This window comes from Molothrus aeneus, chromosome 7, assembly GCF_037042795.1.
Source record: "Molothrus aeneus isolate 106 chromosome 7, BPBGC_Maene_1.0, whole genome shotgun sequence".
In the NCBI taxonomy this organism is placed as follows: domain Eukaryota; kingdom Metazoa; phylum Chordata; class Aves; order Passeriformes; family Icteridae; genus Molothrus; species Molothrus aeneus.
The window spans coordinates 27,888,779-27,905,723 of record NC_089652.1 but is presented as its reverse complement, the minus strand read 5'-3'; the positions used below and the strand labels follow the sequence as shown (position 1 = coordinate 27,905,723).

Sequence of the window (16,945 nt, the reverse complement as noted above, 5' to 3'; positions counted from 1 at the left end):
TCTGAGTTAAGAACATACTGCATGCTCTAGTGAGTAAAAATGTTTCAATATGCACATTCATAAGACTGCTGAACTGGCTCAGAGTCTACTGTCTAGTCATGATCAATTTAATTGCTGTCTAAAGTGAGTATTTAGGCATAGTATAGGAAGTTCTTATATATATAAATTTACATATCTATTTTTATATATGTACCCATACACAGGAGGATCATATACATAGGGTACAGCACCCCTATAGAGGAGGTCCAGGAACTGTACCTGTTTAGGTTTGTACTTTAAGCAGGACAGCCCTCCTGAAGTCAGTGAAGGCCATGGAGCTGATTTGCATCGGGGGGAGCTACCCTGTTCTGCTCACACAGTAAAGTGAGGTTTACATGATGGATGTCAGCTGTGGATTGCCAGCTTGCTTCCCTGGGTAATTTGTTAGCTGGCATTCTCTCCTTCCCAGCCTCACCTCACCTAGAAGCCAAAATTACTACAGGGGTTTTGGTCTTTGTCAGCAGACATTATGAGCAGGATTTAGAAACTGAGAATTTAATTAGCTGCTGAAGTCACTTACTGATAACTGTAGCATATTGGACTCTTTATTTGATAAAACCCTGTCAGGCATTATATGTGTAGGGAATGAAGACTAATGCTCTTATTTCTTGCAACTTACAGTCAGGACTATTAGACATACTTTAAAAAGGGAAGAGAAAAATATGAAAATCAAAAGAAAAATAAATTCCTTGGTCTTCTCATTTCCTGACACTACTGTTGCTTCCTTATCATTGCAAAATATATTTTGGTTTGCATGTTTAGCCCTTTTTCTCTGTGGGCTGCTTCCCACTCCAGCAGATCCAGGAGGTTTTGGGGGATCTCAACGTGCTTATGGCTGTCCCCTGCTCTGACAAACTCACTCATCTGTGGCTGCTGTCAGCAAACCCAGCCCTGCACATGTTCTGAGAGGCAAATCAGCCTCTTGTTGTAGGCAGCACCTTACCTAAGCCAACATTTATACAAAATGAGATTTATACAAAAATGTGCTTTTAAAATCCTATTACTTTAGGTATGTTGGGATATTTTTTAGGCGCGGGAGTGGTTTGTTCGCTAGCTGCAAGGCACGGACCGCATTTCCGAGCCGCTCCTGGCCCGGTGAAGGCTCCGTGACACGATCGTTAGCGGGGCTCCGGCACAGGATGGCTTTAATGGCACCTCGGCCCGGAGCGCTCGATGCGGGGGCAGTGACCTATTGAGCTCCACACGCGAGCACTGCCAGCTCCTGCCGCACCCTGTCCTGGGGACGAGGGGATGCCTCCCGCGCTGCTCCCGCTCAGCAAGCCCGGGCTTGTGGCGGGGGAGCTGCCCATGGATCCCGGCAGAGGCCCGCACGCTGCTGGGGCGGCGCTGGGGCTGCCCGGCTCGGCCGAGGGCTCCTCCTGACCCATCCCTGCCCGGGAGCTGAGCCGCACATGCTGCGAGTCAGGAGTAAGGGAGTCCTTGAAAACACAAAGGACCACATTGGGCATCTTACAAGATGAACAATGGAGTACGTGGGACAATTACTGCAAAAAAAAACCCAAACAAACAAAAAAAAACCCCACCAGGTTGGCGCTTTTTAAGGACTGAAAATACAGAGGAATATCTACATTTTGTTCTCAAGGCAGAGCTTAAGCGAGATCTAAATGATTCATGTCCCTTGCACTGGCTCTCTGCACAGGATTAAGTTTGACCCTGTTAGCATCCAGTCATTTATAATGAGAGCATTAAAAAAATCGCAATTTATTGATTTGCATCTCTCAAGGGCCCACAAATGACCTCACGTTTCCTCTAAAACCAACTATTGAGCTTTTTGCAAAAAAGCAAAAAAAATTTTTTATAGTAAATACATTTCATATTACTGTGTGTATTTTTTCCCTAGGTAAATAATCCTACTTTTCTCTGTTAGTAACAGTTTAGCTGATATGTTTTACAGCTTCTTTTAAGCACAGCAGTTCTGAATGACTAATAGGAGGGGATTATTGGAGCTATGGAGCAGTCACAGACGTGGTCTGCACAACTGTTACCAGACACCCAGAGCTGGGGAGCTGGGATGGGAACAGTTTGCTCATCACTCCCACAGGATATTGATCCTGTCTCAGCATGGCAGGTGCAGCTGAATCCCGGAACCCTTTGAAAACCTCAAAGAGCTTTGGCCTCCAAGGTTTCACCTGCCTTCCTCAGGCTGAGCTGAAGGAGAGCCCAACCCACACCCTAAGAGGACAGATGGGTAAATGGGCACAACCTGGACTATGCCTGTGGCATCTCCAGCCACCCTGACTGGAGAAGGATGGGAAGTTTGCATCCTCAGAAACCATTCTTCGGGGCTGGAGGAGGGTCAGCAGCAAACCTTCAGCTGAAGGAGATCAGGCAATAGCTGCTGTGGGTTGCCTGCTACTGAGTGGGCAATGGGAAAGGAAGGGTGGGTTACAACACTGGAGGAGGGTGAGGAAATGTGGCTGTGGGGTATAAATGAGTTGCTGGGTGCCACTGCAGCTTGAGCAGTTAATAGGAACAATTATCTTAAGTTATTTTACTGTCACTGAAATGCTTCTTTCGTGTAGAAGATACCACACCATGGTTATAGGTACCTATTACATTTTTATCACTAACATGACCAAGTAAGAGACTATTCTGAGACTGCAGAGACCAAGAGTGGTGAGTTGGGGGGAAGGGCACATGCAGAAAAATGACATCTCTTTCTCCATTCTCTGTAAGGAGAGTTTGGGTAGCATGGACTGGCTGCTTCACTTGCAGACAGCTGTGAACAGGTAAGGTGGTTTCCAGCTATCTCCAGTTTGAGCTTTCCTTTCTCTAGATATGAAGCTGAGATAATGACACTTTGTCCTTTTGAAGTGCTCTGAAATATGTGGCATTTTGTTTAAGATCTAACTCTTATATGTGATTACATGCACTTGTAAATATAGGAAATTTGCCATAACTGTGAGCCTACAAAATTGTCATGTTCTGATTCATAGTAGATGTAGTATTAAGCAGTTGTTATCTTCATCTCTTCTCTTTAGGTAAGCAGTTAGGCAATTCCAGCATATCCATGTGTTTAAAATGGACCCCTTTTTCACCACTTGTTTTCTAAACATTTTGAATGAAAACCTTTGAATGTAACAATAGAATAGTTGGGGTCTACTAGGGGAAGAATGCTATACAAATGTATCCCTTCAGATAAAAATACTTAGAATATGAATAAACCTGCAAATTTGTGTAAAAAAGAGAACAGCTTGGAGGGAATGTGGGGGAGGGTTAATAAAAAATATGCTTTCATCAGAAACACTTTTCTGTCAAGAATTCTATGCACTAATTATTGATTATTCACCTCAGACAGGAGACAAAGCAAGATTTTGAGGTTTTAGAAAAGAAGTATTTTACTTCCTTATGAGTAAGGAAAAGGAGCTAACAGGGCTGCAGCTATTTGAATAGGCTGCAAGGTCGTCCAGAGAAAAGTGATTTAAGCTTTATTAAGAATGTGAAAAAAAAATCCTAACTTAGCCTGGGAATATTAAGAGACAAACTGCAATTGCCTAAGAGGAGAGAATTTTGATGCATGGGGCAGAAAGGAATGATCAATGGTTCATAAATATAATAGTGGTAAACACAGCGACAGGAGAAAAAAATGTATGTGGCTAATATAATTGTTACAAATTTAGTAGCTTTTGCTGTGAGATCAGTTATTGAGGATTTAATAACAAGGCAAAAAAAGAAAAATAATTTTTTTCAATAGAAGATAAATGTGAAAGCTTTGAAAACCACCAGAAAGGAGTTAAGAAGAAACACAAAATATGCTGCATTAATCCTGTCGTAGAATCATTTTGTATTCCCTCATCTTAATTATAAAACATATTCTCAAAACTCATTTATGGAATCTTTGACCTTCATAGAGGTCAAATGCAAATGTGCTGGAGGGGACGTGAGGGGAGAGCCAGGTGGAAGTGAGAATGTAAGGGCAGGACTCAAACTGAAGGAAATTGAAAAATAAATCCTGGGTTGGCAGAAGAGTGCAGACTGGAGAACAGAATGGAGGATCTGGGAGGAAGGAATAAAAGACACTGTACCAGAGCCATGTTTGCAGGAGAAGGAGCAAATACATTCCTTGTTGAGATGAAGCTTGGCAGAGCTTACTACAGCATCAGGTGCTGACGTCTGGTGTTGGAAAAGAGGAGGCAGAAGCAAGGCAAACTGTGACAGACCAAGCAGGGAGTCTGAAGGCATCTGTTTCCCAGCCTTGGGAGGAAGAGGGGTGGATCAGTGCCCTGCACAGTGGTCAGGTTCTGGCAGTGGCAGCAGGCAGGGGCTGTGTCCAGCTGGGCTGGGCACTGAGGGGACAAGAGGGCTTAGAAACACTTGAAATTTTGGTGGTGGGACAGGAGTGGCAGAGAGCCATTGTCCCTAACACTGCAGTTCAGTTTTGATTAAATTGTAATGCATTCCCATTAAAAAATAGACTTGAGAAATATCATTTGGATTCTTGATAAATCAACCCCATTGCTTTTTTCCCCCAAACTGACTCCTTGTTCTTCTTGAGACAAGTATTTGATTTACACAGATCGAGTGCTGGACTCAACCACTGCATATGTTGCTGGAGATGTGGTGGTTTTTGAATTATGAAGCTCTTCATATGAAGAAATTGAGAGATTCAGGTCCTTTTTGCCTTGTCATTTCCCCACTGACCACTGAAAAGTATTGCTGCATCAGAGCCTTCCATAGTATTTAGGACTGGATGTATGTTGGCTTCACACTTCATTGGAAATGCTGGGGAGAGGAGGTAAAGGCAGGATACAGGGAATTCTGCACTTTTGGTTCTCCACTTTCTCTGTATTTAAGTGTTCCTTTCTGATGGAGCACAAATAGTCTTAGATTAAGGAAAATACATGCCAGAACTGCAGGCTAGGCTCAGACTGGGAGTTAAGCTTGACATGAAATAAGCAGAAGGCTGTAATTAGCTGATCAAGAGCGTTAGGCACTTGGTGGAGGAAAGCAGAGATGTAATGCACAATGTAGCTGTAGAACAATAAAAAAATACTGAAATCTCTTTTATGAAACATTGAAGACTTTTCATTGCTGACTTTCTCTTCCAGCCCTGCCTGGTAATTTCAGGAAGGTCCTACTTATTCTTGGTTATTAGTGATTTATCAAAAATGGCCTTTTTCTGACAGTTTATGATGCTGAGCACCAAACCCCATTGAAGCCAGAGACTCTAAAGGTCGAAATCTAAGTGTGTTGTCAACAAACCATCCTGGGAAGCTTACACCACACTTGCCTGTGCACCATGTGAACTCCCTGATTGCAGATATCCATTGTCTCACTGGTCCGTCTCCTTCTTTCTGCCTGTTTTTTCCAGCCACATGGTGGGTTTCACCTCTATGCTAGTATTTAGGCCCACTGGGGCAGAATTGCCTTTTAATTTCCAACAGAAATGCCTAGCAGTATGCAGCTGCCCATGTGCCTCTGCAGTTCATGTCAAAATCATACTAGGAACAGGGTCTGGATCTTTTTTCTAGGTGTGCTAGAAAACAAATGGCAATTCTCACATACATCTGCTGAACTGAACAGGGAAAGTACCTTTCTAGTTTAGGGTTTAGAATTTTTTATCCATATTATTGAAGCTCAAAAATGATTACTTTAAATTGGAGAAGAACAAATGGGAAAGTCTGGTTTCACTTAAGTTCCTGTGGTTCAGGAAGGATCTCTGTTTTCAGCCTGCCTTGCAAAACTTTCCCAATCTCTTTGGCTTGCACAAAACTGGCCTTGGCTCATTAAAGGAGTCTCAGAGCTTTCGTTTGGTCTCAATAATGCAGCTTTCACTTAATTAAAGATTTCCAGTGCCTTTTTTTTTTCTCTTTTGATTGTACTACACCAAGCATAAGTGCACAACCAGAAAAGCATTTTGATAGGATAAAATAAATCACATGCACATTTATTTGTTTAATTGTGCACTGCCCTCTTTTTTTTTCCAAGCCAAGGCAAGACTTAAACCATGTTCCACCTCTTACACAATTTTAATGAGAATATATTGCAGTGTTTGTCATCTGAAAGAGTATTAGCACCCCCCAATGCAATAGATGTGATTTCCCTAAAGAAAAACAGGAGGCACAGAACAGTGAAAATGTCATCTTAGTTCTACATTAGTCTCTTTAATACTGCAGGAAGTGCTGATTTTGATTCCTGAATCTTAGCCTAATTGTTGTAAGAATCAAATCCAAATTGGACAGTTCCTCAAACTTATTTTAGCTTCTTCTCAAAACAAACAAGTAAATGCTGAACAAGTATATTCAATGATGCAACCTGGAGAGGAATAAAGAATGCAAGACTTCCTCACTTTAGAAAGTTGGTAGTACACGGCATTTCCAAGTGCTTCAGTGGTTGCATTTTTGGTTTCAAGCTTATATGGAAAGATTGCGTTTCATAGCTGAACCCTTAATGCAGGTGCACAGAATTGCACTCAGTTGACTGTGTAGGATTTGTCCTTAAGCTGAGGGGGAGGGAAGCAAAAAATGTATAGTAGAGAACCCTTAACATCTTTCCACAAGCATTGAGCTTCAAAGAGTTACAATGGCAAGGAAACCCAGAGCAGAAAAGTGAAGGAGAACAAAATCGCTTTGCTTGATGCAGAAATACAAAGGAGACTATAGCCATGGTAAATTGATTTTGTACTGAATATGGGCTGGTCCATTGGAGGGGGTTTTGAACCTCCTACTCCAGAAATCATTGTGCAAAACAGTAAGAGGAGGCTGCTTAGAAGTCTTGTCACATCTATCAGCAGAGGCCACAAAGAAGTAGTAGGGATTTGGTTCTGAATGGCAACTCTGCCAAAGAACATAAAGGGGTGGAGATGGACATCTTTTGGCGCTAGAGGAGCCTTGAAAGAAGAATTGCCTCCACTCTATCAAGGGAAACCATTGCTGTGACGACATTCATTGGCTCACTTCTTAGAAATAGCTTGTTGTACCTTGTTTGTATCAACTGAAGAAAAGAAACCCCAAAACAAAGCCTGCTCTTTACAGAATAAACAGTGCTGGTGCTATGAGAAATGGTTCTATGTGATACCCACCTGGCCAGTGACAACTGCACCTGCCTCTGCATCAGCTGTACTTATATTTCTGACCTGTGCTTAACAGCAGTGAATTTTTTCTTTAATTATTTTCCCCTCAGTATATTTTAACCTCTTTATTTAGTTATTTTATTGATTTAACATATAATCTTATGTCTCTGTAATCTCCAGTACATTTTGTAAATGTTTGTTATCCTAAGCTGTAAACGGAATGTGACATGGCAAGAAACCAAATTCTACTGTGGCAGTTAATTACCCAGTGTGCTGAAAGTCTCATCTCAGTTTCTGTATGCTTTCAATCTTCACTAATAGGAAAAACATTGTCATCTTTCCCCAACATCCCCTCTGCTGTTCTCCAGTTCTAGATGTTGTCATTCACTTTAAACTGGCTATAGGTGAGAGCTTCAAGGTCTTTTTTCACTATCATCCCAGTTTACTGAGACTGTCAATTTATATTTGGCCCCATCCATGCTTTTTCATGCTTAAAAGCAATAGCTTTCAAAAAAAGATAAGCATTCCTATATAGAACTTGCAACTAAATTATTGCACTGTTAAGCACTTTCAAGCAAAAGGAAGTAGATCACCAGCTAAATGAAATCATTGGCACAGACTGACATTTTTCTTTACATAGAATGATAAAAATACAAACACTAGATAGTGGGAACTGAAATGCAGTGCCATCTTTATCTCTCTTCTTCAGAACTGTATCTTCCTTGCAAAGCTTCGTGTTGGTGTGTTCATCTAACATTGCTGTGTAAATATGCAACTGTCAAAGCTCAGCACACAGGCAGAGCAGAGTGTGCCCTCCTTTTTTCATCATTATGGACAGCTCTGCAACCCAGCATCGTTGTACCCTTACACTGATTGCCCTCTCTTTGGACCTGTCCTTGTGGCATTGCCTTAGTGCTTGTGTTAACTGTAAGGGTCTTCCACAAACCTTCTTATCACTCTTAGTGAGAGATTTAACCCACTCTGAATCAGTCCATTAAGCCAGCACCTCTTGTGCCTTTAGTTAATGTGCATTCTCCTCTTGCTTTTTCCCATGTGTTCCCTTTGGGTCTCAGAAGAATCCAATCCTTGATATAATAAAACACTTCTGGTTATGAAAACCTCACAATGAGTTATGTGGCTGGTGAGCTGTGACCTTTCCCTTTTGTGTGGTTGTGCTCTGTTGTCTCTCAGTACTCTGCTGTCCTCTGCTACCTGATGCCCCATTTATTATTGCACCTTACTTATAATGCATTTTGACAAGGCTGTACCTACACAGGCTTGCATGGGGAGTCTTGGGCTGCAGTGGAGGCTCACAGGTCCTTTGAAAACTGCAGATTGGGATGACAAAGTTCCATTATGTTAAAAAGCTCAAATTCTCCTCTGTATGGGATTCAGCATCAAGTTACAAATGCTTTACAGAAAAGTTACTGAAAATACACTTCAAGCAGTGGCAAGACAATCTGCTTGCTTCGGATATGAATTTTAATTTGACAGCACCTAAGACTGAGCCGGCTGCTTCATCGTAACATGTTCTTTGTACACTAAAATTCCTGAAGAGCTGAAAAAAGCTGTAACCTGTACATGACTATTGTTTGTCTCTTAGAAAACACCATTTTAGTTTTAGTATTTGGTATCAAATGTTCTTTACTAAATCTTTAGACAATCATCTTTAATAATAAGACCTTGGACTTGTACAGTACTTCCATTTGGGTACACTGTAGAAACCATGATCTGTTAAGCCTCACACAATGCTCCTTTCAGATAAGGGAATGCATAGTCTGGAGTTGTAAATTCCTACCTGACATTGTAGAGAGGGGGGAGTGTCAGATTTACAGACCTTATGTTGTTGTTTAATGGAATCTCCTGCAGGACAAATGGAAGTTGAAGGCACAAAACCTCAAATTTCTTTTTGTAGATGAGACTGTAGCCATGCCCGAAGATGTCAGAAAGAAGAGGACAGGACATGGAGTCTTGCCCATTGTTCTAATCTCTAACCCCCCTCCCTCACACACCACTGATTCAGTGGATGTATTTTGTGACACTAGCAAAAGAAAAAACGCTGTCTAAGAACTCATTTGTGCTAGACAGGAAAGTTTTTAGTCCACAAGAGAGCAAGGGTCAGTGCTCATCTCTGCCTCTGACATGCTCGGTGGCTTTTCCTAGTCAGTTGACCTCTTTGTGCATCTGGGTTTCTCTTCCTCCCATGTGCCTGTGTTTTCTGTTTAGATTGTAAGTGCTCTCAGGCAGAAATTCTCTCCCACAGCATGTTTGTATATTGCCTAGAAATATGGGGTCACAATCTCAGTTCACTACGTGCTTCTATAATACAAGTAAATAGCAAGGGATTTTGAAGCTGTGAAAGAGAGAAAATCAGTAGCATTGACCACCAAAGAAGAATTCACAGCAGCTAAGAACTTTCTCTGAAAGAAAAACATTTGCAGTTGAGAGCAGATTGTGCCTTTAGGCACAGATGCCCAACTGTGGCACAGGAGCTTACCTGTGCACAGGAGGAAAACTGTGAAGCATTTTACCTTGCATCTGAGATACAGGAGGACCATAAACAGGGTGAGTGACCATGGCTCAGCTGAGGTACAGGACCTCGTTTGGGCTGAGATAACTTGATCAAAAGAGCAAGAGCTCCCTTATCTGGAGTCTGGGGCCCTGTTCTGCCAGGTGTTAGAGTGGTCCTGTGTCCAGTTGTGCCTGGAAACATAAAGTGAAGGGCCACACTACTCTAAATCAACAAGGCTTAAGAATGAAACCAAAGAAAACAAAGTCAGTCTTCTGAAAATGCTCCTCCCTGTTTACTGGTCAAAAGCTGATCTGTGCAATAGGTGAACCAGGGCAGAGGAATGTACCTCAGACTATTGCATTTCCCTTTGCAAGGATGTGAGAACAGTCCATGGGACAGAGAATCATGAATATCCAAAGATGGTATTACTTGGAATTGAGTAACTATCCATTCTTAAATGTCCTTCTTTTGATGGATTATTCCATCCTTACTATGCCAATATGAAGCATCCACTTCTCTGGCATGAGCAGAGTGAGCAATTGTGTTTAGCAGCCAATAAATGCCAGGCCAAGAGCCATCCCTGTACAGTGAGATGCTGACATTTGTTTGTAGAGAGAGGGTCTGATTCAGAGATTAAGGTTACAGGACCTGAAACCTACTGATGGATTTTTTTAACTTGTTTGTTTGTTTGTTTGTTTGTTTGTGAACCTCCATCTTCCAAGTGTTATATTTGAGGTCTTCCCCAGCTGAGTTACTGTCCAGCCACTCCAGGAGAGCCGTGTCTGGGCCATTCTGTTGTTAGGCACTATGGGTTTAAATGGAGCAAACAGCTTGAATTTACTACATCTTGAAGGATCTGAGATCACTTAAGGGAAATCAATTAATAATTTGATAACACACAATGCAATTCCCTTCATCCAAACCCCCTCCTCTCCCTGCAATGAATTGACTGAATTCCATGATCATTCCTCATACCTGTCACTGCACGCAGCAGTGATCTGCAATTCGAATACTGCAGTGTGAAGCAGAACTAATTATTGAAGTTTGGCATCCTGTTCTTTTGGTATTAGTTATCTTTTTATCAGACATGCTTATCACAGTTTTAATAAATTACCAGTGTTGAAACTTCAAAAATGGCCTCTAGGGCATTAAGCTACTGTGCTTTATTAGATTTCAAAAAGTTATTATTTATGGAGCACTGTAAATGTTCCTTGTCCTCAAGAGACAAAAACCAATGCTTCAAAAAGGGAATTTAACTTTCCACTTTTAGACTAAAACAGCAAGTATTTATGGAGAAGTTCTGGAGGATTAAATAGGGGAGAAATAGCTAAAGTGTTGTAGGAATGTTTTCACTGTAAACATCATAGAAATGGAATAACCTCTACATGGATTTTCTGCATCCAGCCTATAGAACTTCTTTGAAAGATTTTTTTCCTTCCAAGTGTTGTAAGACCCAGAATTTATCAAATTCTTTAAAATGCTGCAGCATTTGCCCAGAGAAGGGTAGATCTACACTGCTGCTATGTTATGTTAGACACTACAAAGTATATTGAAACATAGGGAAACACTTGTAAAATGGATTTTTCATTATCAGCAAGAATCTATGGGTGATACTTTAGAGATCTATAATCTGTTCATCAGTGTGGATGGAATATTGTGGCTGGCATCTTGTAAGGGAATGAACCAGCCTCTGAGCAGCCACTGAGGGAATGACTCTGCACTCCAATTTAGCAAAGTCCCTAAGAACGTGATTAAGCTAAACTGGTCCAGTAGGGTGTGTAAATATGTGCTTTATTTACATTGAAGTTGGCAGATTCTAAATGCAGGATGGAAACATAGTCCCTCCATGTTATTCTCTCCATAGACTTGAAGAAAATCTTCCATGCCTTACTGTAAAATGAGCTGATCAAAAAAAAATTTATGAATGTAAATAAGAGATGAAGAGATTTTTGGTCTGAAAGCAAGTTTTTGGTTTGTTTTTTTTTCCAGAGGTACATTTTTCTGAACATACTAGTGCCTTGTACAGTTACTGGAAAGGAAGATGTAAATAAATACACTGGGAAAGGAATAAGTCTGCCAGCTCAGATCTCTGGTGCACAATAGCTATCACAGCACAGCACCTCCTGCCCTCCTTCCTCATGTGTAACTCAGCAAAGGGTGATGTGACTGGCAGGCTCTGCTCGGGGTGCCCCTGCAGCACAAGCAGAGAACCAAAATCACCTCACATTCCGTGGGCAGGCTGAGAAATCTCCTGTGGGCACTGTGGAGAGTTGATGGAAATGGAAACTCCTGCGTCAGCAATCCCTGCACACCCGATCCGGGGACACAAGGTGCTGCTTTTGCTTCTGCATCTGCTGACAGGAGCAGAAACGTGAGGAACACAGTACCTTCCAGAAAAAGCTGGCATCTCATGGAATCAGTACCTGATTTGGGGGGTGTTCGCTTGTTTGTTTCGTGGTGGTTTTGTTTGTTGAGTTTGTTATTTTTTCTAGTAAGTTTGTACTTGAGGGATTTTTGTTTCCTTTCAGAAATATACAATGTGCATTCTGGTATTACACATTTTTCCCCTAAAAGGACTGAACAACATGGTTGTGGGTCTGTCTTCAGGCATGCAAGTGGTTTGCATGCAGCAGTTGTTTCATGGAAGTGAGGTTGGTAGCAGATGGATAGGTTTGTAATAAAACACCTTAGATGTGTTTAACAATGTGTTTAATTGATAAATATGCATGTAATATATTCTCCTCCAATCTTAACGTTCCAGTTTTAAAGCAATGGTTTGGTTTTGCATGAAAATCTGCAACCTCTTATTGTGCAAGTACAGTGCAGGGATTAGTGTATACTTAATCTATAAATTCATATTGTGGTGTTGAAGTATAAATTGCTGACCTGAGTGTAAAAGCTGGTCCATAGAAGTCTAAGAAACTTTCACATTAACAGTTGAGGATACACATAACTATTGATAACAGGACTTGCTAGTGACAGGCAGGTGCTTTGGAAGCCAGCGCCGGGATGTGCAGGTAATTAAATAAATGTATCTAGAAAGCTTCTCTCAGCAGTGCGTGCTGAATAACTGATGTGACAGCACATGATGAGCTAGAATTCTAGAGCACTGCTGATCTGCAGTCAGAGCTGGTAGCAAACTGTGATGCTTATAATTTATTGGGAGAGACATTAACTCTTTCTTTCTGTGTCCAGATGTGACCTCTGAATATTCAGATATGCACTGAATAGGGTTAGCTATTGTGGCCCCTTCTGTTGATTTCTAGTTGGGCAATGCCACCCCAGGTGCATGTGATTGTACACATGAATGCTTCTCTGTGATTGTCTCCTTCATGGGACTTCTAAAAATGCAGAAATAATACACAAACATGCAATTTAAAAAAAATATTTGAGAAAATCTGCCTGCATAGAACTCAAGAAACAGAGATGTGAAAGACTAGCTGTCCTCACAAATAGGCTGAAGGAGGGCACGTTTATTTGCATTTTCAGTTCAGGGACAAAACAAAGTTGTTTGTCCTCTGGTGTCTGTCTGCACAGGTGGCTGGGCAGTCCTGCCTGTGGCCTGCATGGCTCATCTTACAGAGCAACTGCAGCCCTGAGCTGTTCCCTTCACATGGCACATGGATCTGGGTACCTCCATCATGCAAATGGGCCATGTGGTTATAGAGGAGGTCCTCAAAGTGGCTGGAAACACTGTGAGAAACTGCATTTATTCTGGAAATGCATGAGGGAAGAAATACTTGAGAGTTTGTAAGGAGGTAGCATGAGAAGCTGGAGTGCTCTCTATAAGGATGTCATGGGAAGAATTGCTGACACCCTGACAGCCTAAAAAGCTGTTTGCTTGGTTGCTTAAGCACATGGCTAGTACACACTGTCCTGTGTTTGCATATAGCCCTGCTCCCAGGTTTGTCACGTCTTCATCCAGACTGTATTCCACAACCCATGCCATGAAAATTGTTTTATTGCATATGGGTCCAGAGATGTGTACTGCTTTTGACTGACACATGTAGCAGGAGGTATAAAAATAATCCCAGATGTGTGTTCTGGGGCTGGGAAACTGAAATGTCTCAGACAACTGAGAAAATTAATCATAAATTCAGGATGATATCCCAACAGAGTGACCGAAAACATCTGGTGGATACAGTTTGTACCTCATCCAAGTGTGCAGAGGCAGTTAAAGCAGTAAAAAAAGGAAAAAAATAATAATTTGGTTTATTGAGAGATATGAGGAATGGGAAGGGAGGCACCTAAGCCATTGTTCAAGAGAATGGCTTTAGAGAAGCATTATGGTCAGGTAAGGAAGACAAAGTACAAAGCATCTCTTACAGTGCTGAGGTGTTATGCAAGTGTTAAGTAGGTCTGTGCCTCACTGATTAATATACAGCTACACACAGATGCATCTCAGAGAGAGAGATCTTTCTGAAAGTTGCTCTGTCAAATGTCCAGTAGTTTGATCCTGGGGCAAAATGGATCTAAGGCAGAGGAAGAACATATGATCATCTGTGGAGGAGGGGCTTGGGTTGGAGACACCAGTGAGAGGACAGAACACCAGCATCCATTGAAAAGACAGCTGATCAGTCAGGTAAAGAAACTGAACAATGCTGGAGAGCTCATGTGAAAGCCCCAGACTCAGAGGTCTGAGCCTAGCCAGGTCCAAGGCACAGGCCATGGCCACAGATGTGTGTGGACTCCTGGGAGTCCAGCACAAGGCCTGGTCTAGTCTGTAGGTCAGTGGACTTTACAGTACAAATATTTAAGTGCACATTAGCTGTTTGGCTTTGCAATTATACTTTTATTATTTTCATGATGTTCTGCTTTGCAGGGTCATGAATATTTTCTTTGAGTCACCAGAGGTCATTGGAGTTACTCAGCCCTCAAGCTAGCTCCCCCCTGTCCTGCCAAAGACATGTGTGGGACTTGTAAAACACACTCTGGCTTGCCATATTGCTTAATTATCCTCTTAGCTCTAATGAGATGCACCCTGACTAATGGTGTAGTCACAAACAACATGTTGCTATAATTTGGGCCATCACTAAGATCTTCTTTATCACTACACATCAAGGTAATGCCTCAGAAGGCTGAAGGGCAATGTGCCTAATAAAAGAAAACATTTAGGCACATTAGAACATGGCTGGAGGAGAGCAATGCTCTGACTAGAGCTGTGTTTGCAGCCTGCCTCAAAGTTCTGTGGTGCAGGTGTCTGGCAGGAAGAGCTGAGTGACCCCTGGGAGGCCAAATTCTTGTGTGTTGCACTGCTACAATCCCAAATGACCCAGAGTATTTGCAGAGAAGCAGCATCGATTGCTGGAGCAACCAACAATTTTTGTTTTCATTTTCTCCTGTCAAGCACTGTTAAAGCAAACTGGGCTGTATAATGGAAAGTTCTCTGTCTCTGGTTTTAAAATGGGAAGAAGGGCCTCACAATAAATGATCTCTTTTCTGAGTATCTTTTTTCTTTTTCTTTTTTTAATTAAAATTGTCAAAACTTGATTGAAGGTACAAAGACACTGTGTTTTAATGAGCATGGGCTAGAGCTGGGATTACAGATCATAATCCTACTGTGCAGTTGCTTTGCTGATGTCAACGGCTGCTGGTAGTCAGCAGGCAAAATTCCTTGCTCTCCTGTGATGGCTTACAATGTGAGCTCTGTCATCCAGTGTCATTCCCTCTCAGGATATGACTGAATGATCCTTTTCAGCAAGGACTTGTCCCAGCTCTCATAAAAACACTTCTGAGGCACAAGCTTTTGGCCTTCACCCTGGATTGGACTGCAGTATATGGGAGATATTTCCCAAGTGGCTTCCAGGGAAAGACGTGCTCCTCTCTTCTCTCACCAGACCTTTGCCTGTGCTCATGAAGTCTTTATTTCAAGTCAAAATGAATGGAATGCTCAGCTAATGAAGAGATGGGGTGGGGTTTTTGGTTTTGTTTTTTGGGTTTTTTGAATGAGATAGAACTATCCCTTCCCCTAATGTTGTATATAAATGCATTTCCTGGCTGGTTGCATTTCTTGTACATCTGAATTAGTGTCTTCATGGACCTGAGCTAGGAGTTGGAAAATTCATCTTCTCTTTTTAGTGGTTTCCCAACTTTCTCCTGCAAAAAAATATGGATTTATCATGTGTCAAGAGGACAATTTCTATGGCAGCCTAGGTTTTAAAAAACATACTGGCTGCAGTGAGAAGTTCAAGAAGAGTTCAGATCCGGACCGAACTTTGAAGCTATTTCCTTTGTTGGTAATGGACTGAGGAAAATAAAAATAAAGAAAATCTGGCTCTGTTAAGGGAGCTCTGGGTCTTTATCTTTACTTTGTGAGCCTGGCCTTTCCCTATGTAGCAGAGCTGTTTTTCTGGTACTCAGAATGATGTATTATGTATAGTATGGATATTTATATGTATTTTCACCTCCAGCTAACAATACCTGCTTGAATTTGTTAGGACTATTTTTAAAAAGTGCTGAAGGGAGAAAAATTGAGGAAGGCACTGAATAGTTGGATATGTTGCTAAATATTTTACATTTAAAAGTTCTCTCTAATGCAGCTTTTCTGGTCTTGACTTTTCCTGTGAAGGAAGGGGCCTCTTCATTCTGAAGCAGTCAGAGGTCACTGGGGACCCCACATGCTCTCAGCCTCCAGTCAATAGTGCCCTCAGCCTTAATGTGTTTTACTCTACCTCAGGACCTGACCCCACTTGTCTGGCATCACAAATCACCATCAGCCTTTCTCCCCTCTTCCCGTCTCTCTGGGTTTTACCTGTCAGCTCCCAGTTTTGATCCAGCTTGATTCACTGTAGGGTTACTTAGAAGGTGATAATCTTGGGGGTAAATTTAAGAAGACCAACAGATTTGTGCACAACTGCTGGACTTCGCTGTAGGGAACTTTTCTTTTTGGCAATGAAAGCTTGGGGTTTATACTGCACTATCCTCTTTAAAAAGAATGTGATGACTTGGTGTGTGGGGCTTATGTCTCGGACCTTCCAGCTGAATGATGATCAGAAGTTATATTTACATGTAAATTAAAGTCTGTCCTCTGTGAACATTCCAGTTGCCACCGCCTCTGAACTTCTCATCTATTTATCATTTGTGTGCACTGTGAGCACAGTGGGAGTTAGATACATGTTTACTGTCACAATGCTGCTTTTAAATTGGGCTGTGTAAATTGGCTGGAGATGCTTGCTTTTGTTTTGGGAGTCTCCAGACATGGTGGTTGGTGGCATTCTTGTGTGACTTGTGCACTTTGGTTTTTCAGGCAACAGCATGGGGTTCAGATGAAGACACCAGGAGGTCCTGTCAAAGTAAAGGGAAAACAGAGGTAAGTTTTGCTTTGTTATAATGATGTTATGGGTAAATATACTTGCAACATG

General features: G+C 41.8%; 1 protein-coding gene across 1 annotated transcript in view; it reads left to right on the top strand.

The window, feature by feature from the left end:
* SEMA5B (semaphorin 5B) overlaps positions 1 to 16,945 on the top strand; it is a 189,960-nt gene that overhangs the window by 96,493 nt on the left and 76,522 nt on the right. Inside the window, exon 6 of the mRNA XM_066553378.1 lies at positions 16,831 to 16,893. Within this exon, the coding sequence (XP_066409475.1) occupies positions 16,831 to 16,893 (63 nt within the window). The remainder of the gene's footprint in view (positions 1 to 16,830; positions 16,894 to 16,945) is intronic.